The following is a 25,447-nucleotide window of genomic DNA, read 5'->3' on the forward strand; positions in this document are numbered from 1 at the left end:
CGCGGTTATTTTCAAATTTAAGTACATCAGAGGGTCAATCATGTATTTCCACGTGAAACTTTCCACATTTCATTTTTCATTTTTCGCTTTTCATTTTTCACTCATCGAAATTTCACATGAAACTTTTCATGTATAGCGATTACATATGCGATATTGCATGGATGACTGAGCAATTCATATAATCTGTAACAACAGAAAGAAAAATAATAATAAACGTGACTGTGAAATAAAAAGAAATGTTATTAAATTATTTAAAACGCAATCCCGAATTAATGAGGGGTAGAATAGATAGAAAAATGTGTACTATACGTGTGCTATACATGTACTATATATTTCGAATAAAATTTTCCTCGGAGAAAAAATTTTAGAACGTAGCCTAGGTAATTTACTTACTTCACGCATGCGCACTTCATTTTGGCTAACACTAACATCAAAGATGCCGACAGAGAGTTGTGCTCTACTGTATATACTGTGTTAGTTTTCTCATGGATCTATAACATGAAGAATAGAGCAAGCAAACACAAGCGAACGAGCAAGCTAACCGTAAAATGCACAAGCAGTAATTCGTATGTGCAAAACAGTGTATGAACAGTGCATATGATGCAGTTCCGCCATTTTGATGCAAACTTGAAAGCCTATTGCGGTACTTTAGAAATCTAGTGCTTTTATAGCAGAACAAAATTGAGCGCTCCATCGGAGAAAACTGAAATAGAGTATTTTTCAACAGTTGTATAAAAAGAGATTTTATATATAGAATAAGCAAAGCATAGGGATCGACGTATACTTAGCAGACAAGTTTAATATTTCTTATTTTTTATTGTATAAGTTTGGGAATAGTTTGGGAAAGTTTAGAAAAAAAGTCTTATAATTTAGGAAACAATTTATTTATAAACAACGAAAATTAATCGACCGTATTAGCAGAAATAGTTAGCAGAAATACTTAACATTTCTTATTTTTTTTTTATTGTAAAAGTTTCGGAATAGTTTGGGAAAGATTAAGAAAATTGTCTTATAATTTGAGAATTAATAATTTTATTGTAATTATTAACAAATTAAATGTAATTATTTAGAGTATTGCACCTTCGATTTTGATGAAATTAAGCTCATTCGATGTGTTTTTGCTCGAAATAAAAGAATCTCTAATGCCCATTTCTACTAACGTAGATTAACTCGATTCAACTTATTCTTTGTTGAACTGAGATTAAAGTTAATTACGTTAGTGGAAATGAGTATAAGAAAAACATTGGGACGGTCCCGTGAACCAAGATATTAAGCGTTAAAGTTAACTGTTATTGAAAATTGTTAGGAAATCTGTCAGAGGCAAAATGAGATCTATAATTGTACTGTTCTACGTGGATTTCGACTTTCCACGCGAAGTGACTCTCACCCCCTCCCCCTCCGCGGTAATCCTTCAGAAGAGCTGCCTCACATCCGATTTTGATGAAATAAGACTCATTCGATGTGAATGAAACGGACGAATTTAGCAGAAAAAAGCGTTGCTCTGCTCTGTGATCCGAGATATTAAATGTCAAAGTTGATAACTATTGGGGGGAAATCTGTCAGAGACAAAAGGAGAGGGGGGGGGGTATTAAAAAGAGTAATTATTCAGTTTATAGCTGACGCACCCTAAAAAACAATGGAATTGCTTATTCGATGTGTTTTCGCATGAAACGAATAAAAAAAGGCCTTTTTCGGTGGTTTTTATTTTTTTTCTATTTAACATTTAACTAATAGATCCGATCTTAATGTTCCACATCTCATTTTGTAAGTATTTTAAATACCTATATTTTTCATACTGAACTTTTTTCTATATACAATCGACATCTTCCATTTTATAAGCGAAAAACGTGCTTTTTGCAACTATTCGAATTTTTTTCGCATATTTCCCACAGTTGTGAGTTGCGAGTTTCAAACATATACATTTCTTTTCTGATAGCCTTTGGAATATTTTCGTACAGAGAAATGTCAACTTACAATTTTTGCGCGAAACGGTCTTTTTCTAATGTCTAATTCTAATGAACTAATGAGACTCCGGCGACTTCTCGCTACCAAAGCCTCACCCATCGCTCGGACATCATCGTCCAGAAGATAATCCGCGCAAATACGTGATTATTCAGTGATTTTTAGAAATTAATATCTCCTAAAGTATTGGGAAAATTACAAAATGGTAAAGGACTTTTCAACTCAGTTCAGTCCGCTCTACCAACTCACGAGACGCGATCCCATAGGTCGGGAACCAACATCTTACGCCCGAGTGTTCTAAATTTTGACAGAAATACTCCAAATGACGTCACAAATGAATGCCTTTAAATGGATTTCCACCGGAAAAAAAAGTTTAAAGCCAAGAATGTTTAAATAAAGTTGTATACCTCGCTTCGCATGAGAAGTCGCCCCTGAGCAGAGTGACTATTGCATTTTATAATGCGAACAGGAAATTTTTAACTAAACAAGCTTATAATTTTGAACATTTTTGGCATTAAATTTTTTTAACAGTAGAAATACATTTAATTTAACTCAAAAGGAAGCTTTTTACAAAGTTTTTTTTTAATTCAAAATGTATCGTTTACAGAACTCCTCTCTAATATATACTTGTAAAATTGATGAAAAATAACCCAGGACACGAAAGATCTATTGTGTGTAGTAAAAGTGCTAAAAATCATCGTGTGCAGCAAAGCTTAAGAAAGGTTGCGCATCACTGCTCTATTCTGTATATTTTTTGCTTTAATCGATCGCTTCCCTCTATAGAGTTGAAAAATTTGTGTTAAATTCAGCATATTTGTATATTCCACCCAAATTTTATTAATTACTCAGATATATTAAAAGTTCAATTAAAAAATAATAAAAACCAGTTTTAACACAATTAAGTACAAAATGTTTTATACTGTGCATCTTGCTTTCCTATTTATCATACGTCAATATGATAGTATATTCGTTTCATTAGAACATTAAACATGAGAAACCCATACAGCATGCTTGACTGTTTGTCGACTAGTAGTCGATTTTCAAAGTCGACATTTAACCGACTATTAAAATAAGATGATTGTCGGCTTATAGTCGACTTAAAATTGACATAACCGATTACATTGGCTAACTTACAGCTGACTATAGTTGGGACATTTGTCGTTTTTAAGGCTCAGTTCCACAACTCACGGTTAATCGAGGTTCAATTTATTCCTCATCTGTTTACAATTCAATCGAGAGGGTCCTATGTCCGTTTCTACCAATGTGGTTTAAGTTTAATCTCGGTTTAACAAACTCTTCATCTTTTTCTAAGAATTAGAAAAAGACGAAGAGTAAATACTACTGGAACTACTACTGGAAATACTACTCGACTCGAGGAAACACTACTATGACGAGTTCAAAAAAATCGATTTTTTTTGCATTTTTGTAATGCTTGGAATCTTAAAAATATGTCTCTAAAATATTATGTTGAAATTCGTAACGGAATTATAGTAAATATGTGATGGAATGCACGTGGTCAAATGCATAAATTAATCGGTTGTAAAACTTTAAATACGTTTTCTCGAAACCACGTTTTCGTAACTGGGCGCTTACATATCTCGGCCAATTTTTATTCGAATGACTTCAATTTTGGACAGAATGTTTACAACAAAATTGTCTTCAGTTAAGCGTACGAATTTTTCAATTGGATTATTAGTTTTTGAAAAAACAATAAAAAAAAAAGTAATGATTTTTTTCGCAAAATCGCAACCTCTTTTCAAATAGCGCCATTTTGTCTAAAATTATTTTATCAAAAAATCAATACACTTAACTGAAACTACACTTATATATTAGGTGTAGTAAAAATAATGGATTTCTTTTTACTACATCTAATATATTGGGTCATCTAAAAAGTATCCGCGGTATTTTTGTTTTATTTTGTCACTAGATATATGACCATCAACACACATCTAGACGTGACAAAAAACCGCGGATACTTTTTAAATGACCCAATAATACTTTAAAACTTTGTTTATTTAGAGCTCCCATTCAAACGCAGCACGAACGTCCGTGCACCCATGTTTCCAGACAAGATGCACATCAATGAACACTGAGGCTAGAAATATTAATATTATTTAATGAATGTTTTGTAATAACTATGTAAATGTACGTACTTTAAATATATAAAGACAATAATTCATATAAGCTATTAGTTTTCACAAAAAAAGTTCACAAAAGCCTTTTTTTTCGTCATAGTAATGTCCCCCTTAAAAAAAGATTAAAGTTAATCTATATTGGTAGAAATGGATATTAGTCGATTAGAAGTTGACATTCAGTCTAACTTAAGTCGACTTTAGACTTCTTCGACAGACAACCGACTAACAGCTTGTCTGAGAATTGAGAAGCAATATTAGATTAGAAGAAATGTATTGGACCTCCAATAATTTTAAAATAGAGATAGTTAATTACTCTTGTTAAAAACATTTAAAATTCTATGCATCGTTGATAATAAAACGATTAATGAACACGAAGAGTTAATATGATTATATTCGAATAGTAAAAATCGTGATAAAGCTAATAATATCCGATAAAGATTATTTTATTAATTGGAAATTGATTTTCCGAAAGCTTAGCAAATGATGCATATTTTCCCTACTTGATTTTCATTTTAACACATGGTTTCAGAAGCGGGGGCAGGTACGGTACTCAGATTCTTATCACTCGGATTGGTCCCCTCCGAATCGTGTATCGGTGGTCGCGCAAGCGTTTGCTCGATTTCACGGGTGACGCTAATCATCGGCGGTGGTCGTCGGGGATCCTCCTCGATCGCGGAGGCGCGGCGCAGCTGACGGTGTTCGTTGGATACATTAAAGAAATATGTGATATCACTGGTATTATCCGCATGCATGTTCGGCGGTTCGTTGTCATTATTATTGTCGCCGTGGTAACGTCGATGAATCAGATCCTCCATTTGTTGATAATCGCATTCTTCCGCGTCACGCAAATGCTCGTTCTCAATCTGCCATGCCATCTCAGGATTCAACATGTCCGATATGTTGCGCATCCGTGACGGTGGCGGTGAGACCGGTGGTGTTCTTGGCGGGCTCAATAGACCACAATAACTTTCCAGCTCATCCGTGATGCTAGTATATTCGGCGCGCATTGCCAATAAAATCGATCTTTGCATGTTACCAGCCGAAGAGACAGATGATGGAATCACAGCCACGCGAGGTTCCGCCCAAGTTACGCCTCTCTGAGTGCTTGGCGGTGGAAGCAGCATAAAATCATCGGATTCCGATCGAGTTCTACTGTTCATCCTGAATGTACCACGCTCCGCAGAATCTTGTCCGACTATACGCTCCGTTGAGTCTTGTTTGATGTCGGAGGACGGATTCTCACTGCTAGCCTCTTTACTAGCCTCTCTGCTGATCTCTCTGCTGACTTCTCTACTGGTAGCTTCCATGCTAATTTCTCTACTTACTTCTCTGCTAGTATCTCGGCTCATTTCTCTCTCGGACGGTATTTCTTTCTTGCCGATTGTTTCGCCTTCGGAGATGTCTTTGCTGCCTTCCGTTTCCAAGCTCTTAGTTATCTTGACATCGTCTTGATCGATATGAGCGTGTATGCTTACGGAAGAGTCGTGTCTACTAAGATTTTCACGGGAAGTCATAACTTCGGCCTTGAGAACGTCGTCTATCGGATTAACATTTAGGAAAGCAGCATCGGTAAGAGATCGTAGAAATTTTTTGCGTCGTGCGACTGTTGACAGCTGCGTATGAGAATCCGCTTCGGACAGAGCCTCTGATCGCTCTGATACCCGACGTTGTCGAATATTGTCAAACGCTCCTAATCCGGCTAGTTCTTCATTGGGCATGTACGTCGCCATGAAACGATGAATCACCCCGAGATGTGCTAAAGTTTGTTGACTCAACTCCTCCAATTTGCGGATACGAAATTCGACAGCCTGTAAATATAAAAATAGTGTTTGTATAAGTAAAAAGAAAAGTACAAAAATAGAGAAACGTAAAGTATTCACTAAAAAAATTACAATTTTCAATTAATATGAGAAAAATTGATCATAAAGATAATTCTCGTGCTGTATTCCAAAAAATTCACTATCAGCGCTAAAAATCTGTAGTTTATGTTAAGTGCAGTACACATTTTCGCATTGGCAGTGAATTTTAGAATGTAGCCTCGGTTTTGATAATATAGATGGCTTGTTAATATCTTAGAATTGTCTTTTTGCATAAATGCACGATTATCTTTGTATATAAAGATATTAAAGTAAAAATATTAAAATATGATTATGAAAATATGAACAAAAAATGAATATTTTGCGAGTTTCTGATATATCTTGATATATATCAAATGTAATTATATTTATCTACATTTTCTCTATTATTAAAACTGAATATTACTTCTATTTTAACATTAATTTTTATATATTAATAAAACATTTATCGTTTCTTTCAATAAATATTATAGATTCTTAAAAGTTTAGATTTTCTTTTAGTATTCTATATAAATGCATAATAGAAGCTATTTAAACTATACAGGATAAAGCAATAACTATTGCCATCTTAAATATCTTTAAAGCCATGAGAGTAAGAGACAAAATTATCTAACAAAAATTACATGATATAGAAGCAGTCATCTTATGATGGTAACGCTTCTTTATTAGATATAGTAGCTTTGAACTTTAAAGATTTAAAGGTCATCTTTTTTTTTTAAATTGTATTTTAATGAATGATGTAATATTCTCCTAATTATTCTATATATAAATGTTAGAGTTCTAGTCATCAAAAAATTAATAGTTTACAGATAAGATATGTTATAAGTATACGTTTTATTTCGGCACATATTGACATGAAATACTTTGTAAACTATTCATTTTTCGAAAATAATAACGTGATCGCAAAATCGGTGGTTTTCTCACCCGTTTTTGATCTCCCGATTTTGAAACTGAATTATGTTTACTTTGGGATTTTACTTCAGGTACGTGGATGACATTGCTCTCTCAACACAGGATCAAAATGTCGATGCACTATTGAATACGTTTAATGTACCATCCAAGACTAAAGTTCACCATGGAGTTAGAAAGCGACAGTTTAAATTTCCTTGATTTGACCTTAACCAAGAACGATAATAAATTGATACATAATTGGTATCACAAATCTTTTTTTTCGGCACAATATTTATATTATTTCTCGTGCCATTCTATATGCCATAAATTAGGCATAATCGTGAACTTAATTGATAGGATTCTTTATATTGATAAAGGATTACTGTCGTATCCCATTTTCCACGAGAAGAGTTTCAAGCTTATTATAGACATTTTACTAAACAATGAGTACCTCTTGAATTTAATTTTTAATAACATGCGGATACGTACTTATCTGGTGATCTTTAGAAATTAATATCTCTTAAAGTATTGCGAAATTGCAAAATGATATAGGACTTTTCGACTCAGTTCACTCCGATCTACCTATTTACGAGAGATGATCCCGTAGGTCTCGGACACTCTGTATATTACTTTTTCCTGTGATTTCTAGAAAGTGACTTAGACGCTCCAAGATGAAAGTAAATGAAATATATTTTGAAAATATTTCATTTAAATTTTATATTAAAATTAATTCAGAAACCTAACATTCTTGGATGTTTATGCGATATTAAATAAATGTTGAATTAATATTCTTGAATATTGAATTGTAATGTTTGCAAGACATTACTTTAACGAATACTGAACATTTCTATTTTTTCAACATTTTACAATATTGTAATGCAACGTTTTTAAAAGATGTTGATTCATTATTATTAATGCACAACATTATTTAACGCTATTTCATGGTAGAACATCAATATTAAAGAAACCTCTAAATATATATTAAAGTTTGCTCATAATGATATCATGTACAACGTTAAACATATTTGAAAACGTTACACGTTATAGAATATCGTTATAATAATATCGTAATGATTTTTTGCTTTCTGGGATAAGAATATGTTAAGCGGCGTCTACAATGAGATTAAAAGCTTAAAATTTAAATTTTAAGCTTTAAGCCATAAGAAATTGACCAATCACAGTTGAATATGAGGAAAATAATTGTTGCAATTAGTCCATTTCTTACAGCTTAAAGTTTAAAGTTTAAATTTTACGCCTTAAAATCTCATCATAGACGCCGCTTTACATGTTAATCATCAATGCAAAAGTAGGAAGTTGACTACATTGCAGGGCCGAAACTAAAAGGTAGTCGCTTATCAAATTTTAAACCGAAATAACTTGTATAATTTGTAAAATAATTTCGTTATATCATACATCGTTGTATTTATTAGAAAGGATATTATAACTTTCATTATATCAAGATATTTACGTTACCGTGCAAAATTATGCATATATTTCTCCGTTTTTTAACATAGATAATTTTTTTTCAGTAATCACTATGTTTACAATAAAGTTTAGTTTGAGTTGTTTAATTTGATATTATATTTATTAGATCTAATAATATATCTCTGTTAATGTACGGGATAAAAAAAGATGATTACTTATACGATAATATCCTGTATGTACAGGGTGATTCATATAAAATGATCGATTTTATTGTTAGCGAAATTTGAAGATATATGAAGAAACAGTTCATGTTAATGTGTTCAGTAAAGGGAACATCAAATAGTGAAAACAATTATTTTATGGGTGGAGGCGCGTTGGGGATATTTCAAGGTCAATTTTTAAAAATAAAATTATATGAATTTTTTTACACAATATGATATTCCTATAATTATTCTGCATATAAAAGTATTAAAGTAGAGGTATCAAAAAACCAATAGTTTGAGATGTTATATTTTATTCTAAAATGTTATCATGAAATGTTATTATAAAATATTAATACTCGTATGTAAACTCGTAAACTATTGATTTTTTGATAATCGTACCTAAATATTTTTATGAACAGAATAATGAAACAAAAGTTAATATAAAGAAAACACAGTCATTTTAAAAGAAATATGTGAACAAAATAAATAATTTTGTAAATAGCAACTCTTTCTCCTCTCTCTCTCTCTCTCTCTCTCTCTCTCTCTCTCTCTCTCTCTCTCTCTCCCTCCTTCCCTCCCTCTCCCCTCTCTTTATGTGTTTTCTTTACACCAATTTATTAATATTACATATTAATATTATACACAGATGTATATGCTAACTGATTGTCAATCAATATTTTTGTTAAATATTGATTGCGAATCATTTTATATCCACAAAAAAGAATGATCAAAGAAACGTTTTCAGAAACAATCAGAATTTTAAAAGTAAACACATAAATGAAAAATAGTATAATCAAAGCAGTTTTTCGTGCCTAAACATTTCTTACAAATTTATACAATTTCCAATTCAAGCACACTGTGCTTCGATTATTAATAAGTAAAATTTTGAAGATTTTCCTAAATCCCAATAAAATTCAATGAAAATCTCTGATTTTTTATTCTTTTCTAGGATAAAAAAATTCTCTCTCTCTCTGAAAATTTTAGATTTACTAAGTTTTTCTTAGGTTATAAATATTTTGATAAATTATATATACCTGAAGAGACACATTCTGATTGCTTTCTTTTTTATTGATGTCCTCGATCTTTTGATGCATATTCTCTACTCGATCTGTTGTAATTTTCACGCGCTCCTCTGTTGACATTTGCAACTTGAGTTCTTGCTCACGGAAATAGCCTTCGACGCAATCTTCCTCGAAGTCATACAGTCGTTCCATATCATCAGCTTCCAGAAACAATTTCAGTCCATTGTCAGAAGTCTCGCCTGTGCCACTTTTACCTTGTGTAATATGTTTCAGAAAATATCTCAGCAGTAAATATATGTGGCAAATCGTTATAAGCGGTGGCGGCAACACCGGTTTTTGTTCATATTCCATAACGACGGTAAACCGTTGAAACATCCAGACTTGATGAGCTACAGCATTTACCTCATTGAAAATATTGTTAAACACCGCAATTAACAGGTTTATCAGCAAAATATTGGCAACTAAAAGGTACACGGCCATTGCAAGAGGCGTGATCCAACGACCTGGAAGACACTGCTCCATTCCTGGTTCATCCCCGCAATCAGGATCTATCTCACTCGCGTACACTTCTCCATATAGCATAAAGTATGGTTGCATAAATATCTGTTAAAAATGTATAATTATATGTGCATGAACTTTTTCAATTAAAAAAAAAGATATGTACAGATTTGTTTTGTGATTTTTTTATACATAAAGTAAAAAATGTGTACGTACATCTCGTATTGTACGTAACTCTGGTCTAAGATTAGGATGCAATAAAGCTTGCCTAGCTACACCAAAACTCATAAGTACAACTAGTAAAAGCACCACAAAATATATCATATTCTTAACCATTTTTCCCATCATGGTTACCAAAGGACCTATAAAAATTATCATAAAAATCACTTATCAAATTATCATAATTATCAAATTATCATAATCAAATTATCATAATTATCATATAAATTAATGAATATTACATACTTGCAAAATAATTAGTAGATATATATATATATATATATATCTATAATTATGATAATTTGATAAGTGATATATATATATATATATATATATATATATATATATATATCAAAATGTATATTTAGTATATCACATTTAGTATAGTCACATTCAATTGTTTGTGTGTGTGAACATTTATACATATAGTCATTTTATATATCTATAAAGAATGATTCGAAAATGATTAGAGAATGATGAAGAGATAAGATCAATATTCTGGGTGATAACATCGATCATTTTAAGTGAAAATGTTTATATAAACATATGCTCTATTCTGAACGGTTTTCGACCCCAATAGGCACATTAAGAAATATATAATAATTGTATAATAATAGCATCATGAATTGACGAAATTTTCGCAAATTGCGCTGAAATGATTCACCATAACGCAATAGTAGTGTAAGAACAAAATTTCTAAATAATATTTGTCAAAAATTGAACAAATTTGAGGTATAAATATTTTATAATTTGAGATATAAATATTTTATAATTCACTTTCTTTCTAGAATATAATGAGACTAACAGCTATTGAAGAAACAAATAAGAATATACGATTATTTTTATTATGTTATATGATTATTTTCAATTGCTTGACGAATACTTCCAAAAATTCGGTGCATAAATCAAGCTGCATAAATTCTTCTTTTCTAACAGCTCAACAATGTTCATTAGATTTCTATCAAGTGTGATTTTTTGCTCCCTCCCAGGAACTCCTCCAAAGTTCTCGAGCTGCAGGCTCTCCGAAATTCGATGACATACAGTTTGTAATAATTTATTTAGTTTTAAAACTCTCTCGTCCAAACAAGAAGAGAAAACTTAGTAGTATCTCTTCCCAAGTCTCTATCTCGGGATTAATCCAAAGATCCTCGGGAAAACCGGATCAAAAACTGAAGATGAAATAGTTCCAAAAGATTATATTTGACAAGATTTTTCTCAACAGATTGTTAGTCTACGATCAATTTTCTAAGTCTATTCCATTCATCTCCGGATGAATTCCGGATGACGTTGTTTGTTCTAACGAAAATACCTGACTTTGATTTACGTCTTGCGTCAACCTGCTAATTAACCTCCTAATACAGAGCTATCACTCGCGGAAGAAATATTATTGTAAAGACTTAGTTATTGAATCCTGTCTCACAAACGTTGGAATTCCCGTTGTGTTGCTGCAGCATCGCTGCAAATTCAGCACTTGTGTGCACTTTACACGAATCTCACGGATTTCGGACATCATCGCGTGGAAGATCACAATTTCCGAAGAAATCTCTAGAATCGAGAGCTGGTGTCTTAGTGTCTCCAGAGTTGAGCTCTTAAAATGTTACACTCGCAGAATATTTCTATTTTTTTCGCGACGCGTTAGCGAATCACGAACGTTTTCGAAAGAATAACTCCAATCTTTTAAGAATGAGTTTTGTTACAAAATAAACACGTAACAAATACAAAGAAAACCGTAACAGTATATAACAACTTAACGAGCGTCAAAAATGTCAGTTTTTACAACTTTCTTTATTAAAATTCGGAGACAAAACACCATCTTCACGCCGGTAACAACTATTCGGTGAAATAGAATCGAAACCGCCAATCGTAACAATATTTTTTATTTGAAAAGGGAGAATCCCGTATATACAGAGTGATCCACTTAAATCGACCATCTAAAATATCTCGCTTATTTTTGATAATATAAAAAAATGTTTCAAATGAAAGTGGAACGGTTTCGAGGAGAACGTATTTTGGTCATGTTGTTCTTTTTTCTAGGTAAAGGCATTAAAAAGATATGAATATCTCCACTTTTTAAAATGGAATTGTATGATTTTTTTTACATAATATGATTCCTTTAATTATTTTGCATATAAAAGTATTAAGCGATATCAAAAAACTAATAGTTTACAGATATTTTATGCCTTTATTTTGACATAAAATATGAAATAATTTGTAAACTATTTATTTTTTGATAATCATACTTTACACTTTTATAAATAGAAAGTTCATAGAAGTTATTTACACCAACTAATTTATCTCTATTTTTGTAAAAAAAAGTTAATAGATACGTATAGCTCTTTATTTTGGCTTTGCATTATATTGTCTGTAAAGCCCATGAGAAAAACATGTAGAAAAACATAAGACAGTAAGACATAAATAGTAAGAAAATCGGCTAGAAGTAATATTGGATAGCGATCATATAACTTCTTTTTTAGGGCGAAAATGTGAAAAGTGAAAATTTTTTGTATATATAGGTATGTGTATGTGTATATACATACATACATACATAAAAATTTTCACTTTTCATTTTTCCGCCCTAAGAAAAATGTTATATAATCACTACCTAGAAACGTAAAGTTATTACCTGAAATTTTCTACTGTAGTTGGCCAATTCACTTACGCTTATGTCTTACATTTTCCTATGTATTTCTGATTTAATTTTTTCTTGTCTTTTAAATAAGATTGTATAACATGTAAAAATATAAATCAATATTTTTCTTTGTTGATAATATCAATATCACCTATATTGTTCTGCAATGACAAAAAAATAACTCAAAAGTAACTGAAAAATAACCAGGAAACACCTATTGGTTCATATACGTTTTATATATGTTTCCTAAACATATCTAATGTTCTATAAATGTTTAAGGAACGTATATAAAATCAACATGTATTATTGGAATAATTTGTAAAAGTAATTAATTATTCTTTGAAAGAAAAAAAACTGTAATTGTAACTAGTTATTTTTACAAAGTAACTTTCCTAATCCTGCCGCATATGCAGAAATGCTGTATATATTATTATGCCTCTAATGGTGCTATTACTGCTATTGAAGAATACCGCCAACGTTTTACTACGCGCAATATTCCAATGTTATTGTGATTATACAATAAGTTTTTAATACATTCAAATTATCTCGAAAACCATTCAAAGTAAGACACATGTTAATATGAATATTTTTGCTTAAAATGACCGATATTGTTACCTTCCAGAATATTGACTTTTCCTTCTAAACCATCATATATATAATCATTTTATATAAAAAGTAAAATCAAATTAATTTAATATTTCAAACATACCAAAATATTTGTTGACACCAAGGATGTTGAGTATACGTAAATACCAATAGATGCAATCAACACAATATATGACGCGACCTACATCTAACGTCGAATATCGTAAACGTAATGCTAGTCCGATTTGAAAAAATATAATAGCAGCGGCATCGCAGGGGTTCCACATGTTCCATGCCCACACGCTAAACTTATGTGAAAGCATCGCAGGTTCCGAGGTTGCTATTTCTCGTATTTTTTCACATCCAAGAGTACAGATATATGCGATAGCATACATTTCGGCTAATGACGGATGATCATCCATATGTACCAAAATGCAGTATGAGAAAAAAAGCAGAAAAATAATATATGCAATCTATAAAAGAAGTATTTTTATTTTACGTATTGTTTTATTATAACCGTTTATATTAATAAACATAAATATTTCAATAAATAAATATACAAATACATATCATCTACATATAAACATTAAAACAATAAATACATATAAATATTCTTACTTACAGCGTTTGCCCAAAATTTTGTTATTGGAGCAGTATAAAACTCGTATAATTTCTTCCTCAATTTTAATGGTCTGGTTGTTTTGTTATCGTAATATTCAGATCGAAGACCGTAAGCGCGATGTATTTCATCGTCAATGTCCGTTAATACTTTTCCATTCTCTTGAACAATCGTCTCTTTGATTATTGTATTGTGTTCATTGCTAATTAAAGCCTACAGAAAAGCATAAATAATTTAGAGCTATTCAAATTAACTATTCATATACTGAAAATATTCTTAAATCTTATTAAATATTATTATTAAATAGTATATGGTTAAATAAATATTGATTCAAATGTTTGCCGAGAAAAGGAAGAAAGAAATTTAATTAAATTTTATACAATTCACGAGAAAGTAGCATGATAAATAACAGAAATAAGACAAAGTTGGATAGAGTAATAATTATCAAACGTTTACGATAAACGTTTGCACATTTTATAAAACATTGAAATTGATAAATATGCATATTTGGTCTAAAAATTAACATTGGTATAAATGAAATCTTCAATTTATATATACTAATATACAAATATATCTTTTATATATATATATATATATATATATATATATATACTTTTTAAATCATCATACTGTAGTTTCTAAGATTCAAAATAATTACCTCGATGTCTGGTCCTACTGGTACATTGTGTTCGGAATCACTATCTTCTTTCTCATCTTCTAAAGCTATCAGATGCTCTTCCTGCGTTTGGGGCATTAGTTGTAATTCTTCTCTACTTTTAAACTCTAGTCGAGTTATATATAGAGGACAAAATAATCCCATAACCACCTAAGAATATTTTAAATGCATACATATTTTAGATATTAAATTCGATTATTTAATAGAAATGAGATTAGTTACAACAGATTAATCAATTTAACCTTTAAATTAGTATTTTTACGTGTACGAAGGCCACCCATCCATAAATCGGCCAAGATAATTTGACTGCAAGGATGTGCTAATAATGGCCGATGATTTGCTGTAACCGCGAGTGATAAGCATGTCTGCCCTGACCAATTTTGAAGTTCGGAAGTTAACAGTTGCTGCGTCTGATCGTCGTCTTGTCGGTAACAATAATCCAATAATTCGACCGCTAATATTTGAAAAAAAAATGCACAATTTACAGTTAATTATATAATATATTTTATATTTACAATTAATCATTCATTTCGTATTTATGCGTACCAATGTTTTCAAATTCTTTGCCGTAACCGCGCAATTCATCGTAAACTTCAGTTTCCAAATCATCCTCAGCCGCTTCATGTGCCATCGCTTTGTATAGTTTTAACGCGATAAGCGCTTTAGCTAATGCCTCCTCTCCGTGTTGCCACATCAACAAAGCCATTTGTTGACGCTTTGTTAACACGGCCCAAATAAGCAACTCATTAAAAGGATAATCAAAGAGAGGAGTATCACGATTAGCCGGTAAAGTCTCGGCAAGTAGACTCATGGTCAAATTGTCAGATTTCCCACTGGAACTTGTGTAATAACGCGTATTACAGTTCGGAGCGCAGCTGTTTCGGTGCATATGCTGCTGATGGCCACCGCCAGATCTCTTCATCACCTTCGTATAAATCATGCGGAATCTTCGCCGTGTATATTGTGCGCGATACGCTCCACCCATTAGCTTGTTAATTACGAGACCAATATCATGCAATGTATATATGTAACCACGTGGAATATTCGGCCGTACATCGCGCAAGATGTAACCCAATGTATTCGATGGGCCTTCTTTCTAATTAATTAAAAAAAAAAAAAGACGAAATATATAATATATAAATGCTCCACATGTTAAAAAATTATAGTAATTCAATTTTTCATTAACTAAAAGGACTTCTCCAAAACCGATTTGACTTTTCTTGAAATATATTGTTAAACAAAAATCTTAATATTAACTGTAAAGTATATAAAAAAAATTATGAAAGTTTTGTCTAAAACACTTTTAAATATATCTTATTATTTCAATGATAATTGTTTAGAATCAAATATACACATAATTATCTTTGAAAGATTATTATCTTTTAAACTTCAAAATAGACACGTGTAAAAAAATCCGTGTCTCTTAAATTTTTGTGTTTAACAATAATATTTCAAGGAGAAAAATTCCAGACAACATAGTGATTTTTCAATAATTTTCTTCAAGGCCTTCATGCGCACACATCACATATAAATAAGTATGAAAAAATATATAAATTTATAATAATTAAAAACTAACATTGTTTATTATATCAAGCGATATACGTTATTCAGATTTATCCATATTTAAATTGTTTACTAAGAAAAATGTTGCTACAAAAATAAAACTGACCTACCGTATTATATAGCTCCTCAAGACGAGGTATTGATAAAAATTTCCGCATGGATACTCCATTTTCCAGTAGAAGTTTCACAAAGTCTATTCTGTCGTGCTGAAGTGCTTGCATCATAGCTTGTTCTAAAGCACCGGGTGGCCATTTTTGACCATAGACAAAGATTTCACTTCGAGCAATATCCACGCGATTCCATATTAAAGAAAGAGACAATTGTTCAGCTGGAGATAATTGTTTCGATTTAAACAAAGCTGTCAGTATTGTTTGATCGAGCTCTTGCGGCCTATCTTGCGATATTCTAAACACAGTGATCTATAAGAATATAATTTTCACTTATAATTAGAGAATGTTCTAGCGTGAGATACAAGTCTAACGTGAGATACAAAGCTAAATTTTATTTCTAAAAAATGTTGATACCAAATGTTTTTTTCGTGTACACTGCAAAAGTTCTGAACACAGCTGACTCGCTTGTTCGGCAGAAACTTGAAAAGTACGTTTAATAGTTTCTAAAACTTGTTCCTTAACTCCCTCCAATGGTCCTTCTCCATCACCAGTTTGTCCATCTCTCCATCTATATAAAAAGTATACTTCGTAAATATGCACGATCATATATTTTTTAAAAATATATATAAATATAACATGCGAGCTTGTCATTACCTGTGCATAAAAGCAATTAAATCAGCTGCGCGTCCCGAACCATCACAAACTACTACGGGTATAGGTGGATCATCCGTCACGTACTCTAAAACCGCACGGATTGTATTCGTTCCACCTTCGATAACTAATGCGACTACTGGTATGCTACTGTGGGTATCTAGAAGAATCGATGAATTAGAGCTTCTCGAATTATAAAATTTTAATTCATATAAATCACTGTAACGCTTACATGGTTGCAATTTCAGATTTGAAATATATTTTTCTAATCTTCTGCGGAGAACAATTTCTGCACCATATCGACCACCAGTACCGTTATCTACTAGTAAAAAGTAAGCATGCCGGTTGTTTAATACTGTATATTTAGTCCTGTAAATTCAAAGAAAACTGCAAAATTACACAAATATACTTTACAAAATTCCATAAATAATATCTTTACATTGTAAATATGCAATCTTACCATGGTGAAGAGACACAATCATATGAAACTTCTCCACCGCGACCAACTAATTCGTGGCTTTTGTCCAAAATTCCCCAAGGAGCAATACCTATGCTTACTACGCGACCTTGTCGTTGAGAACGTTCTAACAATAATGCATCACCGACTTGTCGTGTGACACCTACGAAATAACAAATTAAAAAATTGAAATTATCAAAACTATTATTAGATATAATTTTCATGAATAGAAATGTACCTGTGTTTGTTCCCCCTGTAAATATCCACGCCCCTGTTGTTTTAGCGGCTTTCAATAAGCCTTTACGTAAAACTTTCTTCAAATTCGGTTGGAGCTCAAAATTTGATCGACCACCATGTACTGTAATTAATAATTTGGGCAATCCTAAATTCCATTCTCGACATAATAGCTGTACAATCGGTTCCGGTCGTGTATCATGAGCTAATCTTACATACTACAAGAAATATGTGCAAAGTCAATTCTCCACTTATGATATAATTATAACAATTATAATTATAAAAACTTTATCATAATATTAATAATATAAAAAGCATTGAATATATACTTGTGCTTTTGTAGGATGCGGACCACCCTGAAATTCTATGGTACCATATGCATCAGTGGGAAAGGGACGAGTATTTTTTCCCGGAGACCATTGCTCATAATCTTTTTCCCTGTTTTCACTAAGATTGTAACTTTGCACATCAGCTCCAGTTCCGCAATGATGGGTGTATGAATAGCCACAGCAACATCTATAACAATAAAACAAATTATATCATGAAAACATTTATTATATCTTTACACTTTAAATTTAATATTTTATTTAAGTTTATTATTTAAACATATACGTAATAAGTAATTTATTATTTAAGTTTAATATCTTATTTATAAATGTGCGTATAATGTGGGTATGTATGTGTAAGCACGCGCACGCGCGCCATACGCAATAATACAATATAATATTGATTTCAAAGGCATTATTTACATTTATTTATGCATAAATAATATAGTTTTTTCTGAGTATGAATAAATCTTTTTTTTAGTTGATATATATATATATATATATATATATATAAAACATTAATATTTTAAATTAAATAATGCCTTCCAAATCAATTTTATATTGTATTATTCCAATGTCTTTAAAATTTCAAGTTTGATAGTAATCGGCAGTTTGTAAAACTGTGGAATGTATTTAAAAATTTACATAAAAGTATTATTATTAGGCAATATTATTACGATATTAGCTACCACAATCCAACATCGACCGTACAGGACGCTTCTCGACTTATAATTTGGTTTGTTGTGTATGTATTCTATGTATTAAAAATGCTATAAATTAAACGTTAAAAAGAGTACCAAGTATTTAAATAATTCATTGCTTATACATATTAATTATGAATAAGAATTGTGTACATCGATTCACTCTCTTTATGAATTTTAACGACATACACATGTGTTTTTGATAATACATACATTTGTTTTATAAATGCATCAGGGATAAATAGATATTTTAACATGTTTCAGCATTGCCTTATCTACATATTGAACTCTTTTTACATAAAAAATAATCTACTTATATTATTACAAATTACAAAAATATTTATCGTATAAAACAAACGAATATGGTTATAAATTTATTTTAACATATTCATAATCTTCAATATCTTATTATTGAATTAACATTTTGATATTTAGGATTGCCACAAAAAATAAATTTTGCAGTTCCCTGACCTTTTCAGGTTTTTCAGTGGAAAATTTTTCATGACTAATATCAAATACGTAAATTTTAACATTTAGAAGCAGGGATTGTAAAAAAGTTGTCCTATATTATTAAAAACATACATTTAGATTTAGAAACTTAGCAGCATAATGAAATCTTGGATGTAAATTCAGGTCAACAAAAGTAAATGACTATTGAAAAAAACAATGCAATTATATCGGAAAAAGATGATTAAGGGAAAATACTGAATAAAATATATAAATTTTAATTATCTTATTAAAATTGTGACCTTTTTTATTTTAACTTCATAGTTTGAAGTAAAAAATATATTTAATAAAATATGTATCTTAATTACAACAAAGTTTAATTAAAGTGAATTAAGTTTCGTATTAAACTGCATAAAAATTCAAACAGAAAATAAACTTGATATTATAAAATGTTCAATTTTTTCTATATTTAAAAAAAGAATAATTACATTTCTTTTAACCTAATGACTGATGCATGGCCTAGTATATAGTTCGCAATACCGATTAAGAAAATCAGTATTTGATTGTAAATGTTATCTAGATTATTTAAAAAATTATGACAATTGTTTCAATTAAAAGCGTTTTTTTAAAAGGGAATTAAGCAAAGTTCAAAATTCCAGACTATTTTATATTTTTCCTTGACTTTTCCAGGTTTTCCATGATTAATTTAAATTTCCAGTTTTTTCTCAGTTTTTTAGGTCGATGGCAACTCTGGATGTGCCGATATTCATTATACATAATGCACGTACAAATAAATTCTATATAAAAGCAAGAATATTTATTTTAATAAAAATATCGTATATATGATAATCTTGAAGTTGCTAAGAGAACCCTCGTGGAGCATCTTTACCACTTGATATACATTATGAGCGCGCGAAATGTTAGTTCTGTAATTAGTGATTAGAACTTTAATCACTATTAATTTAAAAACTATTATAGCCTTGACATTTTTATATTAAAGTTTCATCGCTAAATTACCTCAAGAATAAAATGATATCCCTCTCTATATTATACACCTTTTATTTGGAATATTCTTTGAATTTTATTTGAAATATTTGCATATTTTCGAATATCCTTAAGATTGAAATTAATCACTCTGTATATACAGAGTGTGTCATCTTAATTGATACATCAGGGTGACTTCTTCCTATTTCCATATACCAAGAATAAAATGTGTGGTTTGAAGTTTAACAGGTCAGATGTGGCGGTGGAGGCGTTCGAAAATCTGATGTTTGAGGTGCCTACAGAAAGATGGACAAAATGCTTTGACGATTGGTTTCATGGAACAGAATAGTGTATTCGTTGTAAAGGAAAGAATTTTTTAAAATAATAAGCCAATTTAAAAATTATGTTTTTGTATGATTTTGCGGAAACTTTCGGGGCAACTTATGTACATACGTATATGTACATGTATATATATATATATATATTTTTTTTTATATTAATACCATATGTCATATACAAATATAAATTTTTTTATGTGGAAAAAAATTACAAGATATAAATGCCACATAAAAAGAATTGTTAATGTAATGTAATTAAACATGATAGTTAAGTATGACAAAGTTTGTATAATGAAATAGGTATGACGCAAGAAGAATGTACATTTAGAAGAATGGAAACATCTGTACTTAAAAAATTTGCTACAACAAGAATGTTACAAATATGTAACATTACTATCAAAGTTATGAAAGAAAAAAGAATTCAATATAAGTCAATTCAAGATGCATATGAGTCTCACCTGGAAGTAGTAATTACATCATATTCTGCATTCTTATCACCCTGTATTTGTACAAACCTATAAATAGAATGAAACAAAAAAAGTAAACCAAATCAATAAATGAGCGGGTAAAAAAACGCAAATTGTAAATATAAATATGATCGAAAATTTGTAATTAAAATATATCAAAACAGAAATTGTAACTCATAGTAATAGACACAATCTAATCATAATAATATGATGACATGTAGTTTGAGAACCAGTGAACATTTTGTCATACGATTTCCGCAAACTTGATTTATCGTTTGTACCATCTCTTAATATTATTTTTAAGAATGCTAAAACAGTAGTCTATCAGCTGACAGGCAGAATAAAGATCGACGGAAGTCATAAAAAAATAATGCTTTCGTACCATAGCAAAGATGATTTTTTTCTTCCTATTTATGATATAAAAAGTGATAAAATGAACAGTTTGTCATGTTACTTTATTACTTTTTATATTATATATAATAATAAAAAAATAAAAAATCAGCTTTGTTGCTATGATATGACTGCAGTATTTTTTTGACAAAATAAAATGACTCCTGTCGGCCTAACTCCCGGCCTCTGTCCTGGAAAGTTAATGGCCAAATTTCCGTTTTAGCAATTTTAAACATAAAAAAGATGATAAATCAAGTGCTGAAATGACACGCAAAAAATGTTTATTGGTTTGCAAACTAATGACAAAATGCAAAAGAGGAATAAAACAAACTAATCAATGAGAAGCAATGAATTTGTCCATTCTTAGTATTAATTAAAAATAAGTCACATTCCATGGCACACGCTGCATTTTGGTGATATAAAGTATCAAGAATCATTTATTATACAATAAAACATAAATATGTTACTACAATAATTTTACTGTAATCGTAGAAAATTTTATACAATTTATAGTATAGAATTCATAGTATACAATTTTTAGCAAACGAGCATCACTCACTTTCATACCATTGTTTTTTCTATACCCAAGTGTATCAATATTTAATGAATAAACTGCGGAGACATATTTTACAAGTGAAAATAAGAAAAAAAATGTTATATGAAGTTTTACTAATATTTTATTATCAAGTTATAAATTAATATTATGAAATGGAACATATTGGTGGCATTTTGGCACAATGATGGCAGTTATTATTTCACAAGAATAAAAATCTAACAGCTATTCTTATCGAGTCTAGCGTTGTCAGAGAATGAATATCATTTACGCACAAATCGAAATGATACTAAATCGCTTAAAGATAATAAATATGATATGAATATATATGAATATATGAATATAAATATGATATATGTATATATGAGATAAAAATGCATTTGATCTTTCCATGCAAAACATACACTTTCATGTTCTGTGCAATGGAAAATCCGTGTTTCCTATTTCATGTTCCATTTCAATACTTATTTGTAATAAGAGTATTTCTAACCAAACTTCATATATTAGGTGTTGGAATTAATTCGTAGCGTTTTACAAGTGATGGGAAGTACTTTCATTAATGTATTTTTTAATGCTCATGTGAAATAAATAACATTCTTTCATTAAAAACGCTACGAATTAATTCCAACACCTAATAACATCTTTTTCTTACTTCCATTAATAAAATATGTTCTCACAGTTTGTCCATTAAATCTTGAAACACTTTGTACATATACATACTCATTACAGCTATTTCAGGAAGTCCTACCTATTTCCATCCTCATTGCTTGGGATAAACTTTGCACATTCCCTCTTTTGAAATGTTGCCTCTATCCAACTACGCTCAGTTGTCTACAATTTGAAAAACAAGGATACAATAGCTACAGTCAGAAAAGAAGAATGTTAACTCAAAATATATTAAAAATCTTTGTACAATGTAATTTCTTATCATTATTATTATATAAATATATCATATATATTATTAATTATCAAACAATTTTAAAGTAAAATTAAGTAAATTATAATAATAATTCAATTAAATTAAAACCAAAATTGTATTTGACAAATTACAATAATATAACACAAAATGTATTAATTAAAAAAAAAAAAATACCTTAACTTTCTTTTTCTTCACTTTTGGAGTATTTACTCCACAAATAATATTTCCAATTGCCATCTTGATGAAATTTGTGTTCACTTTAATTTAAAACAGTGTTCTAAAGAAAAATAATAAAAAAAAGAAACTAAACAATACTAAATATAATATGCAGAATATTAGTATTTCTGAATTTATTGCAGTAAAATCCGAAAATTTCTAGCTCAAAAAAATAAAAAACAAAAGATAATATAGTTATTTTTATTTTTCAATATAATCACTCTATATATTTTAATATATTTTTTAGAACAATAAATTAATTTTTCTATACTACTATGAACATTCTAAATTTTTATCTTTAAAATAATTTAATATTGTAAAGTAAAGAATAATTATTAATTAATCATTTTTATTTTCCAAATTGAAAATAAAAATGATTATTTGAAAAAAATCCGATTTGCATGCAAAAAAATTTATCAGCGATAAAGAATAATTTCTACAGTATTACAAATAATTTTAAAGAAAAATATTTAGAATATTATTATAATAAATAGTAAAAAAAAATTAAAAAATGATTATTAAAAAAAATTAAAGTAGTTATTATTTTAAACTATCTCTTTACATCTGTTTATATCGGGAAACTTAAACTTTATTGTATATCGAACTTTACATAGATTATTGTAAATGTTATGTGAATTTAGATTTGGAATAAAGCATATAATTACATATTGTATACAGTAGCATAATTCAAAGAATAAACGAATTAACAAAATTTGTATATATAATGAAAGTAAATTCTCTACTAAAATTTGATTACTAATGCTTTTTGCATAAATTGTAAGATTAGCCTTCAATTATACATTCATGTAACTGCACAATTAAATCATATTAACAAAATTAAATAAATTTAACACTTAATAAGAAAATAAATTAAAATATTGATGCAAAATAAAATAATAAGTACAATCAGAAGTTTAAATTTCCGTAATAGTTCAGAAATGCATTCATTACTTACCAATCGACAGGATTTGTTTTTAACAATCATCTTTGTCAATCAGAAATAAACATAAATCGTGCTAAAAGAAATATTGTATTTGAAACGCAATCACGATTATCACAATTGTGTTGAAGTTATATCATAATCGTGTTACATTCTATTTTGACAAACCAGGCTGAAAAAATTCATTAGTTTATTAAAAATCATAAAAATTTTTACTGTAAAAAATTGAAAGTAAAAGTTTCATCGTTTTATAATAGATGGAATAAATGGAATTTCGGAAGACAGACACTGAGATACACTTACATATTATTTATGCAAAAAGCATGCGAGCGATGCGAACAAGGTATAATTTAATGTGTCATAAATAAAAAATATTGGGGAGTTGAATAAATTGTACTGACAGTTAAATCTTACCTCCATTGAAATTTTTTAATAAAATATTCCTCTTAAAGATGACACACAGATATGACGTTAGTAATATTGCTTCAGTATTGTCATTTTTGCTTTGAGCTGTCTGTTCACGAGTAACATTCAAAATTGATTTTGTTTGGTGTTCGATGTAAACTTTCGTGTAATTTACCTAAGGTGTGATCAGCATAAGGCGAGTAATTGAAGCTTAGTACTACAAGATTATAATTAATATTTAAACTCTTCGAATATAATATCGAAGTATCATATTTATTAAAAGATGCCTCCGAATGAAGGCGAATTATAATATCTCTGTCACTCCACACAGTACTTTGACAGAGGATTCTTTGACGTATTGATATGTATTACACTGTTTTCCCGTGCTTTTATAATAAAGTAAGTCTAGGTAAATTAAAGGTTAGGTTAAAGGTTAAGTTTTAGGTTAGTCTTATGTCTAGTTCAGTTGGCGCAGCAAGCGGCAGCCAATCAGCAAGGCAATAATGGTCGCAAATCAGAAGACTCAACTTAAATCGCTGCTATGATCTAAATCGCTGGATGATCTAAAATACACCAAAAGAAATTAAAAAAAAGAATTCTACTTCTATAATGTATTTTTTATTCCGCAGCCTTTTTTCACACCATGTGATTTCACCTTATTTTGACGCTAAAATGAGCGTCAGTATGAAAAGGCACCTTTAAACATCATGTGCCGTTGGTTTTATATAGGCCCGTATTCAGAACATGCTTTTATCTCTGAAATTCTATAGTATGCGTAACATAAATTATAGCATATTAGCGCACTAACTCGTTGTAAGCGCGTTCTGAATACGAATCCTAACCTTTTCTTTTTTTAATGTGATCTCCTAATTAAAGCCTTGTATCCATGATGCCCGTATTCATAGACTGTGATCAAAGTCTCGCTACAAATGTTTTGAAATTTGATGGATCAGTTAGAAAAAAGAATTTTACAAACTCAATTAAAAAACGCTTCAAAGCGTTTGCAGCATTGCGTTGACCGTACCC

At 29.9% G+C, this 25,447-nt stretch overlaps 1 protein-coding gene across 5 annotated transcripts; it reads right to left on the reverse strand.

The window, feature by feature from the left end:
• Positions 1–100: 100 nt before the first annotated feature.
• Positions 101–24,898, reverse strand: Trpm (transient receptor potential cation channel, subfamily M). 5 transcript variants are annotated; one of them, XM_087406869.1, is made up of 20 exons: positions 24,032–24,185; positions 23,035–23,137; positions 22,690–22,772; positions 20,990–21,046; positions 18,065–18,251; positions 17,740–17,953; positions 17,505–17,664; positions 17,277–17,413; positions 17,048–17,204; positions 16,808–16,961; positions 16,394–16,702; positions 15,267–15,816; positions 14,963–15,174; positions 14,703–14,870; positions 14,048–14,257; positions 13,550–13,898; positions 10,209–10,354; positions 9,507–10,097; positions 4,598–5,905; positions 101–183 (listed from the first exon to the last, which is right to left on the reverse strand). In XM_087406869.1, the coding sequence occupies exons 2-19, from the start codon at positions 23,095–23,097 to the stop codon at positions 4,610–4,612; spliced, it is 5,043 nt and encodes a 1,680-aa protein (XP_087262995.1). In that variant the 5' UTR covers positions 23,098–23,137; positions 24,032–24,185; the 3' UTR covers positions 101–183; positions 4,598–4,609. The 5 variants fall into 5 exon arrangements, with proteins under 5 accessions (XP_087262995.1, XP_087263002.1, XP_087262990.1 ...); XM_087406876.1 differs by lacking the exons at positions 101–183; positions 23,035–23,137 and adding an exon at positions 24,431–24,898 and having other exon boundaries at positions 1,005–5,905; positions 24,032–24,188; XM_087406864.1 differs by lacking the exon at positions 101–183 and having other exon boundaries at positions 1,005–5,905.
• Between the last annotated feature and the right edge of the window lie 549 nt (positions 24,899–25,447).

The sequence above is a fragment of the Acromyrmex echinatior genome, chromosome 1 (genome assembly GCF_024713525.1).
Source record: "Acromyrmex echinatior isolate Ae372 chromosome 1, ASM2471352v2, whole genome shotgun sequence".
Taxonomy (NCBI): Eukaryota; Metazoa; Arthropoda; class Insecta; order Hymenoptera; family Formicidae; genus Acromyrmex; species Acromyrmex echinatior.

Coding starts and splice junctions, on each gene's coding strand:
- Trpm (XM_087406869.1), bottom strand. CDS start 23,097: ATGGCAATTGGAAATATTATTTGTGGAGTAAATACTCCAAAAGTGAAG. Junction 14,871..14,962: donor GTAAAAATACTAATTTAAAG/GTTAAATTGATT, acceptor AAATATTCTTAG/GTGGTTATGGGATTATTTTG. Junction 14,258..14,702: donor CAGTAGGACCAGACATCGAG/GTAATTATTTTG, acceptor GCTTTTCTGTAG/GCTTTAATTAGCAATGAACA.